This window comes from Drosophila grimshawi, unplaced genomic scaffold (assembly GCF_018153295.1).
Source record: "Drosophila grimshawi isolate 15287-2541.00 unplaced genomic scaffold, ASM1815329v1 contig_1377, whole genome shotgun sequence".
NCBI classification, from domain to species: Eukaryota; Metazoa; Arthropoda; class Insecta; order Diptera; family Drosophilidae; genus Drosophila; species Drosophila grimshawi.
The window spans coordinates 10,283,337-10,297,829 of NW_025062900.1; the positions used below are offsets into that span (position 1 = coordinate 10,283,337).

At 44.5% G+C, this 14,493-nt stretch overlaps 1 protein-coding gene across 1 annotated transcript in view; it reads left to right on the top strand.

Moving 5' to 3' along the window:
- LOC6562295 (protein dachsous) overlaps window positions 1-12,074 on the top strand; it is an 84,832-nt gene extending 72,758 nt beyond the window's left edge. Inside the window, exons 7-11 of the mRNA XM_032736399.2 lie at window positions 434-1,574; window positions 1,753-2,160; window positions 2,339-2,711; window positions 6,625-7,931; window positions 8,144-12,074. Coding sequence (XP_032592290.2) covers window positions 434-1,574; window positions 1,753-2,160; window positions 2,339-2,711; window positions 6,625-7,931; window positions 8,144-11,568 — 6,654 coding nt within the window. The 3' untranslated portion in view covers window positions 11,569-12,074. The remainder of the gene's footprint in view (window positions 1-433; window positions 1,575-1,752; window positions 2,161-2,338; window positions 2,712-6,624; window positions 7,932-8,143) is intronic.
- Window positions 12,075-14,493: the final 2,419 nt, after the last annotated feature.

Here is a 14,493-nt window from a genome sequence, read left to right on the forward strand (position 1 = left end):
TTAATGCCCATTGCCAATGCAAAGGAACAGAGCTTTGCCTCAGTTGCCTTTATTTGTGCTGCTTTGCCTGGGAATAAGCTGCATCTCAAAGAAAGATAGAGACACAGAGAGAGAAAGAGAGAGAGACGACACTCGTTGGATTTTTTTTTTTTTTTTGGGAATGAAATTTTAAATGTTCTGCTTCTGCCTTCGCAATCTTGAAGTATGAATTATTGCTTTAAGATTGGATTTTCAACACTGTTGCTGAGATTAAGATACCGCCAGACAGCAACAGCAACAGCAGTAGTAGAGGCAGCAACTGCAGCAGAGTATCAACGAACGAACGAACCCTCTTCTCGCTTAAATACCTAACAGCAAATATAATCTATAATTGCCTTGGCTGCATTTTTATTTACTCCTTATTTACGGCTTTATCCCTTTCGCGCTAAAACAGGTACGCGAGGATGCTGTCGTTGGCCATGTGGTGGGCTCGATTAGTCCCAATGAGCGTGCCGATCTGCCACCAGTTAGCAGTAATAGTCTGGATGAGCTGACCGATCTGCTGAGCGTCACATATACTCTCAATCCTTTGACAAAGGATCTGATTGAGGGCGCCTTCGATATTGATAGGAACACAGGCAATTTGGTTGTAGCCCGCCAGCTGGATCGTGAGTTGCAGTCGGAGTTTCGCTTGGAGATACGTGCTCTGGATACCTCAGCTAGCAATAATCCTCAGAGCAGCGCCATAACGGTTAAAATCGAGGTTGCTGATGTGAACGATAATGCGCCAACTTGGCCCCACGATCCCATTGAGCTCGAGGTGAGCGAATCCTTGATGGTTGGCTCTATCATCTACAACTTTACGGCCACCGATGCGGACTCGGGCACCAATGGAGAACTCCAATATCGATTGCTGCGCTATACACCCCAACTTAATGAGACTTTGGAGAAGACAACGCCAATCTTTGCCATGGACTCCCTGACAGGGTCCTTAAGTCTGCAAGCACCACTGGACTACGAGTCCTTGAAGGAATATCTGTTAATTGTTCAGGCTCTCGATCAATCCTCGAATGTCACAGAGCGCCTTCAGACATCAGTGACTGTACGCCTGCGCATCCTGGATGCCAATGATAATGCGCCACAGTTTGTGGTGCCCAGCACAAGTGGCGGTGGTGCAGCCACCGTTTATGTCAGCGATGCGACGCGCATTGGTGAAATGGTCACCCACATTTTGGCCGTTGATCGCGATGCTGGAGAGAATGGACGCATCTCCTATGACATAGTCAATGGCAATGGTGAGGGTCGGTTTCGCATTAAGCCACAGTCGGGCATCATTGAGTTGGCCAAAACGCTGCCACCTGCCTTCGAGCAACTGGACAAAACGGGGCGGTTCACGCTCACCATACGTGCCAGCGATCATGGTGTCCCCAATCCCAAGCAGACTACGCTCAGCCTTCAACTGATGGTGCAGGGCAGCCACAGCAATCCACCTCGATTTCTGCAGGCTGTTTATCATGCAACCATACTGGAAAATGTGCCCAGTGGCAGCTTTGTGCTGCAGGTCGCGGCAAAAGCTTTCCATGGAGCCGACAATGGTATGTACAAAATTTTAATAATTTAACTATGTATTTTTTTTTTACCGAGAAGTAAAATGTAAAGTGTGTCTAATTTAAGCATCTAGTCGGGCTTAAATAAAGGCAAATGCACATTCCTTTGGAGTTTCTCACTAATTTAAATTTCTAATCTGGTTTCTAATCACACTCGCGACTACAGCAAATCTGAGCTACGAGATACCCACTGGTGTCGCCGACGATCACTTCCACGTGGACTGGCAACGGGGCATTGTGACGACACGCGGCCAGTTCGATCGTGAGCTGCAGTCCCGTTACACTCTGCCCGTCTATGTACGCGATGCGAATCGTATGTCAGCCACGCCCACATCTGCTGTACGCAAGCAGCGCTCCTCGGAGAGCAACGCGGAGCTAATGAGTGGACAGCATTTCGATGTGGCAACGCTTATCATCAGCATTGGCGATGTCAACGACAATGCCCCCGAATTCCGACCCGGCTCGTGCTACGGTCTCTCAGTGCCCGAAAACAGCGAGACGGCAATTATTCACACAGTTGTGGCCAGTGACCTCGACGAGGGTCCAAATGCGGAGATCGTCTATAGTATAATCGGTGAGTGAAAACTTGGAAATAATTTCTATATGGAGGACATAAGTAAATACAGGGTTTCGGGACTTTGGATGTATATTTTTACTTTGATTTGCATCTAATTGGCCTTAAAGTGACTTTTTCATTCTAATATAATGACTAAGCCAACTCTCTTTCTTCCTTTCTCTATTTTGGCAAACAGGCGGCAATTTAGGCAACAAGTTCAGCATTGATGCACGCACTGGAGAGCTCAGTGCCCGTTCCTTGGATCGGGAGCAACACTCTCGCTACACGCTGCAGCTGCAGGCCTCGGATCGGGGTCAGCCCATCACCCATCAGGGTCATTGCAACATCAGTGTGTTCGTCGAGGATCAGAATGACAATGAGCCGCGCTTCGAGCTGGCAAAGTATATGGCCAGTGTGGCAGAGAATGCGGCCATTGGAAGCAGTGTGCTGCGGATTAAGGCCAGCGATGCGGATCTGGGAGTTAACTCGAGATTAGTCTACTCCCTGGCCAATGAGACGCAATGGCAATTTGCGATTGACAGCAAAAGCGGACTCATTACAACCGTCGGGTGAGTTTTTACTATCTACATACAAATATTCCCATATATTTAGTAGTATAATAATAACATTTACTACAAATATGTAATTTATATATATTATATAAGAGGGGCAAAGATTAGTTAAGAATTGCTTACTTCACATATATAGGAGGAGCCGTTCGGACTTTCCAGCTCATGCCATTTGTGCGCAACACTTAAAATATTTATATAAAAATATTATTTTACGGTCCATATAGTGTGTAATAAACTTGTCTTTTAATGCCGGTAAAAATGAAGCTTGAACATAAATTTTTTGTGCACCTGGGCAGTAAAGTTTTAATTTTCTATTTCTATGCTGAAATGAAATAATAAACTCTACGACCCCAAGGCCTGCTTTGCATTTAACATCAGTAAAGGTTTTCAACACTACTCCAAACTTTTTGGCACATTTATTTTTTGCTGGTTTTTGCAACTCAGGAAAAAAAAGCTCTAGTTGAAGCAAATTTAAAAATATTTTTGAGGAAGAAGGCCAATACTAACCCTATTCAATTACTGATTAATTTTCTTAACATAGTCCATTATATTTTTTTATCGATATTTTCATATTTTAGACAATTTTACAAGTAGTACTCAACACTACAGTAGGTGGCGCCACAAGGCAAAAAGAGTAGATTGTGTAAAGGATTAGGGTTAAGGTACGATTAACCTTGGGTTCATTGCAATGCAATCATCTTATCTGCGAGCCACATCTCTGCGCAAGGACAGATCAGGCAGTTGAAACATCGAAATACTTAATTTCGCTCCAATATAACAACCGCGAACTAATGCGACGGCGTTTGCGAAGTCAAGTACAAGTACAAGCCAGGCAGGCAGGCAGCAAGACAACAACATCCTACGCAGCAACAATCTAAGAAACCCTCGATCCCCCCTTATAGTTATAAATAGCATTCGGATAGTGTATCTCTCTGTAGGTGTGTGTGTGTGTGTTGAATACGCATACGTACAAAAAGGATTGGCCCTACTTTTTTGCTACTTCTCCTGCGAGTTGGCTTATAAGGTCTGACCAGGGTCTGGACTTGAGACGGACGGTATGGGGCCCCCTCTGGTGCAAATTTATGCTTATTGACAATCAATGATGACAACAATTGCTTGTTCCGTCTGATACTAAAGAAGGGGAGTGGTAGAAATTGCGTTTCCAGCGCTCAGTTCCGGCCTGAACTGCAGGCTCTACACTCAAAGAAAAATACGGCTATTATTCCTACAAAATTATTGACACAGTTGCAAAATATTCGCTCTTTAGTATATAAAACGATTTAGTAGCTAATTTAGTTTTAGATCAGAACTGAATAGTTTATAACAATATGAAATTGAGCTCTAGGATTTTTAACTTTGGCTGGATTTGGACATTCTTTGTAATGTTTTTCTGCGTGTGCAGTTTCTGCTCTTCTCACTAGAAATGGATTTTAGCTTTTTATCCTTTAATTTTTTTTATAGCACTGGAAGCACTTCTTTCGAGTTGACAGTAGCGTCAGTGTTTGGGCCATTTATACGAACGCGATCCGCTGTCATGTACCAATTTTTATCTTGCGCTGATTGTCGGCAAACAATAAAAACGAAATCCCCGCAAACCAAACAGCGACAACAGCAGGAATAAAAAAAACCAAACCAAACCCAAAGCGAACCAAAACAGAACTTGAAACAACAACGATGAGAACAGTGCAACAGAGCACCACACCACATGGCGAGGTAGAAGAATTGTAGAGCGACAGTCAAGACTGGACAGCGTGGACAGACGTACTGGACAGACGTACAGACAGGACAGCGTTGGGACAGACAATTCGTGACGTTGTTGTTAGTCTTGGATCGCTTTCGCGGTCTTGTGCTCTTGCACTTGGACTTGGGCTAAATAAAGGCTGGATTGGGTGGGGGGACAGCAACAACAACAGCTAAAACAAGAAAGAACGGCTATCTTAGGCACGCCGAAGATTACCGGAGTCAAATTGCCGACATCTACATTTCACTATAAATTTCAAAAACCAACCGATTATACCTATAAATGCTAAATGCCAAATTTTAGTAACATTATTAAATGCGTATTTAGAAAATATCTTATTCATAAAAAAGAGTTGGAATAAAAAGCAAGCAGACAAACGGACTCGGCGGTTATTGATACTAGTTAAGAATATATAAACTTTGTGAGATCAAAAACGTTTCCTTAAATGCGTTACGAACTTCAGGACAAAATCATAATACCCTCTACAAGGGTATAAAACAAAAAATGTTGTTGTAGCTGGTATTTTGTTTTTTTTTTTCCTACTTGCTCTGACGAGCTGACGAAGCTGGACAAGACTCTAGGCTAGCTTGTTGTAGCTGCTTGTCTGTCTCTCCATCTGTCTGTTGATCAGCAAGCGCAGCCGACAATGACAAACAGCAACAACAACAACACAAAATTGCTGACTGACCCTTTGAAAGTATTCTTGTTGTTGTTTCTGCCGTTTAAATAGACAACAACAACAACAAAACTACGACGACGAATCCGTAACGTGGAATGTTTCTTCAGCCCATTCCTTCACTTTGACTGATTCAATTCATAAAACCAGAAGAGCACAAAAGTTGACTTCACAATTCCGAAGTTGAAATACTCTCACAAATACTGATCGTTTAGCTCGTAATACAGAGTTACTTTAGAAAAGAATTAATTTCTTGATTAGTTTTTGCTATGAAGAATAATAGAATAATAACACTATTCACATATAGTCCAAAGTATGTACAATTCTTAGCTTTATCTAAATATCTGGAATGACTCGAATGTTTTCTTATAAAACTTCTCATCTTTCAATGAGGTATTTTTCATATTTTCTGAGAACATAATTCAAATAGCTTATCAGCTTGTCACCCCAAACAATGTATTACAAATTGCATGTCGGAAATTTTAAATACCACATTGTTAGAGTATAATCAGACTGAACTTATACATGGATAGCTGGAGCCGAAGAACTTCAGCTGAAACTGGATGAGCTCGTAATTTGCTAAATTCGTTTTATTGGCCGACATGCAATCGCAGCGAAACTTGCTCAAACCCTGCGGACTGCGGCTAGGATTTTAATCATTTTGGTTTATTATTTGTGGCAGATACCACATACCAGAATGCCACTTGCCCAGCCAGGCGATGAAGAGCCGCACAACAAACTTGACTGAAGGGGGACCGGCAGGTGAAGAGGGGAGGGCGCGCAGCTTGCTGTTGAATTAGCCACATAAAGGAAAGAGAATCGCAAGTGTGGATCATTTCAACAGGCAATATTTGCTGGCAAGCAAATGACTTAATTACCCAGACACACCTCAACTCCTTGTCCCTCGAAATGGAACTCGCAGTGGAGTTTTTCAGCATTAATTCTACATCATTTCGTGTGGATAATTATGGCTAGGATTACGCTTAGGCACAAGAGCAGCAACACTAACAGCAGGGGGGACGACTAATTAGTGTCGCTAAGGATGAGCAACTGATCTCTCGCTGTCCCAATCAGTGATTCGTATAGCCATTAAAAATATGTGAAAAAGTTGTGCAAATTTAACAGCAAGGAGTGGACATTAATTATACGGATGTATATATTCTTTGTCAGTATCAGCTAAAAGTATACCCGTGTCCGATATCTGAGGTTAAAAGAGCTATGCTTGAATTTTAATGATTAGATTATTCGATTTCAACAGCTCCCTCGAAAGTATATCTTGAAAAATTATTTAAAAATTGATTTGGTATACTGTGGATGTCAAGAAAGAAAGAGCACAAAAATTACCACAGTAAAAAAACACAGACATTACACACACGACCACAAAACTATATTAAGGCTGCTTACAGGGTTTGAAAGAACTTATTGTATTCTCTTACATCCATTATTGTCCTTTACTAATTGTCTTGCATTTTATTTTTGTGCTCTCCAAACAGCAAATTGGATCGGGAGCTGCAGTCGAGCTATAGCTTCATGGTGCTTGCCACCGATTGTGGACGCTATGAGGTTCGTTCCGGCAGCGTTGCGGTGCAGATCAATGTGCTGGACATAAACGACAACAAGCCGATATTTGAGCGTTACCCCTATAGCGGTCAAGTGCCGGCACTCATTCAACCTGGACAAACTCTGCTCAAGGTTCAGGCACACGATGCCGATCAGGGCTCAAATGGAGAGGTACTCTATGCCCTCAAGGCAGATAGTCTCCTGGGCTCAGCGGCGATAAGGAGTAAATTTCGTATTAATCCCAATACGGGAGCTTTGAGTGCCACACAGAGTTTGGCCAGCGAGACGGGAAATCTGCTGCAGCTGGAAGTGATTGCAAGGGATAAGGGTAATCCACCGCAGAGTAGCGTGGGTCTAATTGAGTTGATGGTGGGTGAAGCGAGTCCCACAGCGCCCCAACTGCATTTCCAAAATGAAACGTATAGAATGAAGCTGCGCGAGAATTCTCCAGCGGGCACAAGACTTCTCCAAGTGGGTGCCGTGCGAAGCGATGGAAGGAGACAGAAACTAAGTTTCTCCTTTGGTGCTGGCAATGATGAGGGCAGCTTTATTCTCGACTCCAGCACAGGTGAGATACGGGTAGCAAATCCAGCTCTGCTCGACTACGATCGCTTTGCCACGCCCACATTAGAGACGCCAAACCGCGGACGTGCCATGCACTACGAAGAGATGCCCGACCAGCAGGAGGAACAACAAGAACAGGTTGAGAATTCCAACAGCACAAATCGCAGTCAGCGAGCCTTGACGAGCTCTTCCTTCCCATTGGCTGCCACACAACCACATGAATTGCGTCTTGTGATGGTGGCACGCACCACAGAGCCACCATTTTTGTCCAGCTATGCCGAACTCATCGTTGAACTTGAGGATGAGAATGATAATAGTCCACAGTTTTCACAACGCCAATTTGTTGCCACTGCCTGGGAGGGAAATAGCAAGGGCACCTTTGTGGCCCAAGTGCAGGCCTTCGATGCGGATGAGAATGCAAATTCCAGGATGCGTTATCACATTGTTGATGGCAATCATGACAATGCCTTCGTCATTGAGCCAGCCTTCAGTGGCATTGTGCGCACGAATATTGTATTGGATCGGGAGATAAGAGATGTCTACAGCCTGAAGATCATTGCCACCGACGAGGGTGTGCCACAAATGACGGGTACCTCTACGATACGCGTCCACATCGTGGATGTCAATGACAATCAGCCAACGTTTCCGCCCAGCAACGTTGTCAGCGTCAGTGAGGGTAAGTTTGCACAAATCTATCAAATATATATATATATAAATAGAAGACTCCCCAAGGAGACTGAATAGAGATGAATTTTCTAAAAAGTTAATTAAGTTGAAATATGAAATACAAAATTTCAATTATAAGACCTTTTATCAAAATGAAATTGTCAACTAACTCATTCTCTCTTCCACATTCTCTTCACTATGTCTCCCTCTACCTATTTATAGCCACCGAACTGGGCGCCGTTATTGCGTCCGTGTCGGCAAACGATGTGGACACCTACCCAACGCTTACCTATCGCTTGGGTCGCGACTCACCTGTTGAGGTGGAGAACCTTGCAGTCTTTGGCCTGGATCGCTATAGTGGCAAATTGGTGCTGAAGCGTCGCTTGGACTACGAACTGCAGCAGGAGTACCAGCTGGAGGTGATAGCGTCCGATGCAGCGCATGAGGCACGCACCACTCTAACGGTGCGCGTGGCGGATGAGAATGACAATACACCGGAGTTCGTGGCACAGAAACCACCCGCTTACTTTGCACTACTGCCGGCGATTTCAGAGCTGGTTGACAGTTCCTCCATGGATATGGAGCTGTTAACAGTAAATGCCACAGATGCTGATGCCGAGGGTCGCAATTCACGGATAAGCTACCACATTGAACCGTCCGCCAGTGGATTTAGTGTACATGCCACATCGGGTGTGGTGTCCGTCAATATGAGCCAGCTGCCCGCTGCAGTCTCCAGCAGTGGAGATTACTTTGTCAACATTGTGGCCAGGGATGCGGGAAAACCGCAACGCACAGGCAGAACCCTGTTGCGCGTTCAACCCGGAGACAGTGCCACCGGACGTACACAATTCCTGCAAACGCAGTACCGTGCACAAATCAGCGAAGCAGCACCGCTCGGCTCGGTGGTGCTGCAGCTGGGTCAGGATGTCAAGGATCAGGCATTTAGCATAGCCAATGGCAATGAGGAGGGCGCCTTCGAGCTGCTGCCCACCACAAAAGCTATAGTGCTGGTAAAACAACTCGATCGCGAGCGCAACGATCTCTATAAATTGCAATTGCAGTTGACTCAAGGAAATGTTCCAGGTGGAACTATTTACAATTCCAACTCCAATTCAACGGCTGGGATTACGGTGTTCGTTAGTGTGTTGGACGCAAATGATAATGCCCCCGTGTTTGACGCCAATGCAAAGTATGAGGCAGAGATAAGTGAACTAGCGCCACTCCGCTATTCCATAGCTCAATTGATTGCTGTGGATGCCGACCAGGAGAACACGCCCAACTCTGAGGTGGTCTATGACATTAGCTCGGGCAATGATGAGCACATGTTTACCATCGATTTGGTTAGCGGTGTCCTCTTTGTGAATAATCGTCTCGATTACGATAGTGGTGCAACGAGCTATGAGCTAATTATACGCGCCTGTGATAGTCATCAGCCACGCTCACTCTGCAGCTTGCAGCCGTTTCAACTCTCACTGCACGATGAGAACGATAATGCACCACAGTTTCCACTGGGGGAATATGTGCACTTTCTGGGCGAGAATGAGCCCGCGGGTAGTTCCATATTTCGTGCTCATGCCACTGATCTGGATCGAGGTGCTTTCGGGCAGTTGAACTATAGTTTGGTGGCAGCGGAAGACGATGATTCGTCGTGGCGTCTGTTTCGTGTTGATGCAACCAGTGGCATTGTTAGCTCCGCGGCTGTCTTCGACTATGAGCAACGGCAACGTTATAATCTCCAGTTGAGAGCCAGTGATATGGGCGGAAGGAGTGCTCGGGTGGCTCTGCGTGTGGAGATTGAATCGAGGGATGAATTTACACCACAATTCACGGAGCGCACCTATCGCTTTGTGCTGCCGGCAACGACGGCACTTCCACTGGGCTTCATTGTGGGTCAGGTGCGAGCCACCGATGCGGATAGCGGTGCAGATGGTCGGGTGGTTTATCAGTTGAGCGCACCGCACAGTCACTTCAAGGTCAATCGCAGCAGTGGTGCAGTTCTAATCAAAAGAAAACTCGATGACAGTCTCATTGATAACGATAACGGACGTGATATCAGCCTGGTAATCTCTGCCTCATCGGGACGACACAATTCCTTGACCAATATGAGTGTGGTTGAGATTGCCTTGGATGCCCTCGCACATCCCAACACAAATCTAGCCTCCATTGGCGGTGATGCAGCGGGTGGTGCGAATGGCTCCTCTTCGGGTGGCCCCAGTGATTGGATTGTGGGTGTGCTGGTCACAGTGCTGCTAATCCTCTGCGCCGCCGCGGGAATCTTCCTGTTCATCCACATGCGCAGCAGAAAACCACAAAGAAATGCAGTTAAGCCACATCTCAGCAGCGAGCAGGTTGGTGTTGGCAATTCCAATAGCTATGTGGATCCAAGTGCCTTCGATACAATGCCCATACGTGGTGCAGCGAGTGGTGGTGCAACTGGTGCTGTTGCTTCGGGTCAGTTTGCACCACCCAAATATGATGAGATACCGCCATTTGGACCACATGCGGGCAGCTCGGGTGCAGCGACGACCTCAGAGTTATCCGGTTCGGAGCAGTCGGGTTCGAGCGGACGCGGCTCTGCCGAAGATGATGGCGAGGATGAGGAGATTCGGATGATCAACGAGGGACCGATGAGTCATCGCACCGGAGCTGGTGCTGGTAGCGATGATGGTCGCATCTCAGATATATCTGTGCAGAATACGCAAGAGTATCTGGCACGTCTGGGCATTGTGGATCATGATCCCAGTGGAGGCGGTGCAGGCGGTGGTGCGAGCAGCATGGCTGGCTCCAGTCATCCAATGCCTATTCCCATGACAATGCCAATGGCGATGCCAATGCCAATGTCCACGTTGCACATGTTCGATGAGGATGCAACAGCCCGATCGGATATCACGAATCTCATCTATGCAAAGCTGAACGATGTTGCCGGTGGTGCTGGTTCCGAGCGTGGCAGCAGTGCAGATGATGCAGCCACTACAGCGGGCAGCATTGGTACAGTGGGTCATGGTCATGGACATGGTGTGATGGCCAGTTATGGTGAGGTCCCAGTTCCCGTGCCCGTTGTCGTTGGCGGCAGCAATGTGGGTGGTTCACTCAGTTCCATTGTGCACAGCGAGGAGGAGCTGACGGGCAGTTACAATTGGGACTATCTGCTGGATTGGGGACCACAATATCAGCCGCTGGCTCATGTCTTCTCCGAGATTGCAAGACTGAAAGATGATACCATGTCGGAGCATAGTGGGCACAGTGGCAGTGTCAAAAGTAAACAGTCCATGGGTCACTCCTCGCACTCCTCGACGGGTGCGGGCAGCGTAGTGCTCAAGGCAGCACCAGCACCCGCCACACACATTCCCCCGCCGCTGCTGACAAATGTGGCGCCACGAGCGATTAATCTGCCGGGTGGTTTGCGCTTGCCACCACATCTCAGTATGACAGGCTTGCCACGCTCACCCATTGGCCATGAAGCGAGCGGTGGCTTCAGCACCTCTTCAGCCATGTCGCCATCCTTTTCACCTTCACTCTCTCCGCTGGCAACGCGATCGCCTTCCATTTCACCCCTGGGCGGTCCGGCAACCCACATGTCGCATGTCTCCCTGCCCCGCCACGCCCCCCAGCCCACGCAACGAGCGAATGTGGGCACACGCATGTGAAGTGTGTGCTATAATCTGTAAGCCCCAATTCGTGTGATCACCAATTTAGCGTTAAATCAAAATAATAATAATACATACTTAGATCTAGTTAGTGGCAGAGACTTGAATTCGAATGGAGCGCAGCGTACATGCATAATAGTATTACTTGCACCACCCTACCCACCACAAAAAAAAACCACCCTTGCACACACACAAGCAATCATTTATAATCATTACAATACATAAGCCCACAAAAGTCTCAGCAACACATTTTACAACTATATTTGCAATCTTATTTATTATTTTTTTAACTTTCCATTTGCTTTCTAAAATGTATATAAATATAAGAACCCTTTTGATTCAACTTTTCCCATGAATGCCTAAAATCATGCAATAAAATGCACTTCTACATAAGTCAAATATTCCTTTGTCCGCTACAAATGCCATCATTAAGTGCTTGCTGGGATCTCATTAAGCATATCAACATACCAACGCACACATATACACACACATACAGACACACTTCAGCACACGTGTATATAAATATATATACATAATTATATATATATATATAAATATACAGTCTATGTACGATTGTAGTAGTATACGACCACAAAGCCAACAAAGACTCTCTGAAAAAATACGCTTGGTTGGCCAAAGCAGCCGCCTTGAAGCGCCAACAGGGCCGACAGACAAACAAAAATAAGAAAAACAACAACCAAGCCAGCCATAAGTTGTAAGCATTTCTTTAGAACTAAAAAATGAAGAAGAAAATAAAATGTTAACTTTAACGTAGTACGTAATAAAATTAGTATGTAATACGTAAATACGTAGAGCTAAGCATAGAAGTCTAAACTAGTTTTTAAACGAGACGAGACGAATCGAAAGGAAACGCGACTAAACGAACCCAAGTGCACTTAAACCATTAAACATTACCATTTAGAATCGAAATGAACAGAATAAGGAGTAGAAGAAGAAGAACCGCTCGCATGTCTGCCTCCATTCCCATTCCCATTCCATTTCCCCATACCCCATGATATCGCATTATCAAAATAAAGAGAATAATCAACTGAGATATAGAGAAGGACCGAGACGAAGAGTTCGCGAGGAAAGGAATTTGTAAAAAGTTGTTTTTAGTAATCATTGGAGAGCCCTTGTAAATGTTTTTCATACTTAGCACGAAAGCGTATTTAAGTACATACAAATACATACATATATACGATAAATTATATGCGATATAAGTATATGTTATATAGCTTGTAAGTTGTAGCTGTTTAATTATTTTTCACTTTTTGTGTGATGCTATTTGTGTAATTTGTGTCTTGTGCGATCTAGCAAAGCTGTAAAAATTTATAAATACATATATAAATAAATATACTATGTATTCCCAGCCGTATGCTTAAGATTTAGTTTTTAATAGCGAAAGAAATCAAAAATAAATATGAAATATACTAAAAAAAAAAAAACAAAACAAAAGTTAAGAGACCTTACCACATTCAACATGGGTTAAAATTGCTGTTGTGGTTGTGATTAATTTCCATTAAAGTTTCGGTGGCCCCCGGCAACAAACCACCAAGCAGCAGACTGCCAACTTGCAACCACAAAGGACTGCAAGTTTGTTGCTGCCGTCGATGAGGTTGGCTATCATTTGGAAAAGAGACCTGGAAGTGGAAATGGATGGCGGGAAGAACGCCTTCATTATTCATTTTGTTACAGTTGTTTTCTTTTTGATACCCTTGCAACCGGTATTCACATTTGTGTCATTCAATGTGTAACATAGTTGAAGATTTCAGAGTTAGTAAAGTAAGTATATAAATACATTCTTAATTAATTTGAGAAGTTAAGAGCATATTGAAATCATTTTGATCGATAGCTGATTTATTCGGACTATGTAAATATATAAAATTTAATATATAAAATTAATTGAAAGGCGTTTAGCCAAGACTCCGAAAAAACAACTTTAAGGGGAGATTAGTAAAATATAATTACACTTTTTACACTTGCAGACAGGGTATTTAATCTTCATGTTATTATTATGTTGGGGGCAAATGCAAAAGTGGCAGACACGCCCCTGTCAGAGTGAGAAGGTGGGATCAAAGCAAAGGTCTTGCATAGCTGCTGCTCTCACATGTTCAAAGGTAGGTGGCAAAAACGTAGCTGAACTCTTGAACTGACATGCCACATACGCAGAAACAAATACTCTCTCTTTCTCTCTCTCTGTCTCTCCCTCTCTCTCTCTCTCTATCGCTCTCTCTCTCTCTATCTCTGCACCACTCGGCACAGCTGCCGCTTGTTGTCCCGCTTTGCAATCTGAGTCGACGATAGGCGGTGGACGCCTTGTTTCCACAGTTGTTGTTGATCTTACTGTTGCCACAATTGTTGCTGAAGGTTGCCAAACAAATTCTAGACGTTTCGCAGACGTAGCAGGTAAAGAAGAGGCAAAGGCAGTTGGCATTGGGAAAGGGGCAAGTTGAACAAGAAGCCAAGCGACGTCCACTTTATCTTCATTTCAAAGTCGTTGCATGAACTCATTTATTTGTTTGTGATTTCTGGCCAACAGCACACCTCTACGGCTTGAAGCTGGACTGCACCACTTCAGCACACCCGCTGAAGCCCCTCGAGCCCTTCAACTCTTCTTGTCGTCATTATCATTATATGCCCTCCTTTAGGGCCAAGCTGTGTTACAGTCAAACTTCTCTAAATCGAACAATTGTAAACAAATTTTTTGGCCAAAAAATAAACTATATCTTTAAATGTATCTCCATTAAAAATGTCGTTAGTCGAGCTTTCAACTGAACTTGTGTACACAAAATGCATTTGAGTAACTAAATTGAAATGAAACTGAAATTATAATCTTTTAATTTGACTTCAAATAATTCAAGTCGAATTTTTGTTTGTTATTCGACTTAGAGAATTTTGACTGTATTTTGCTTTGACTTTTGCTTC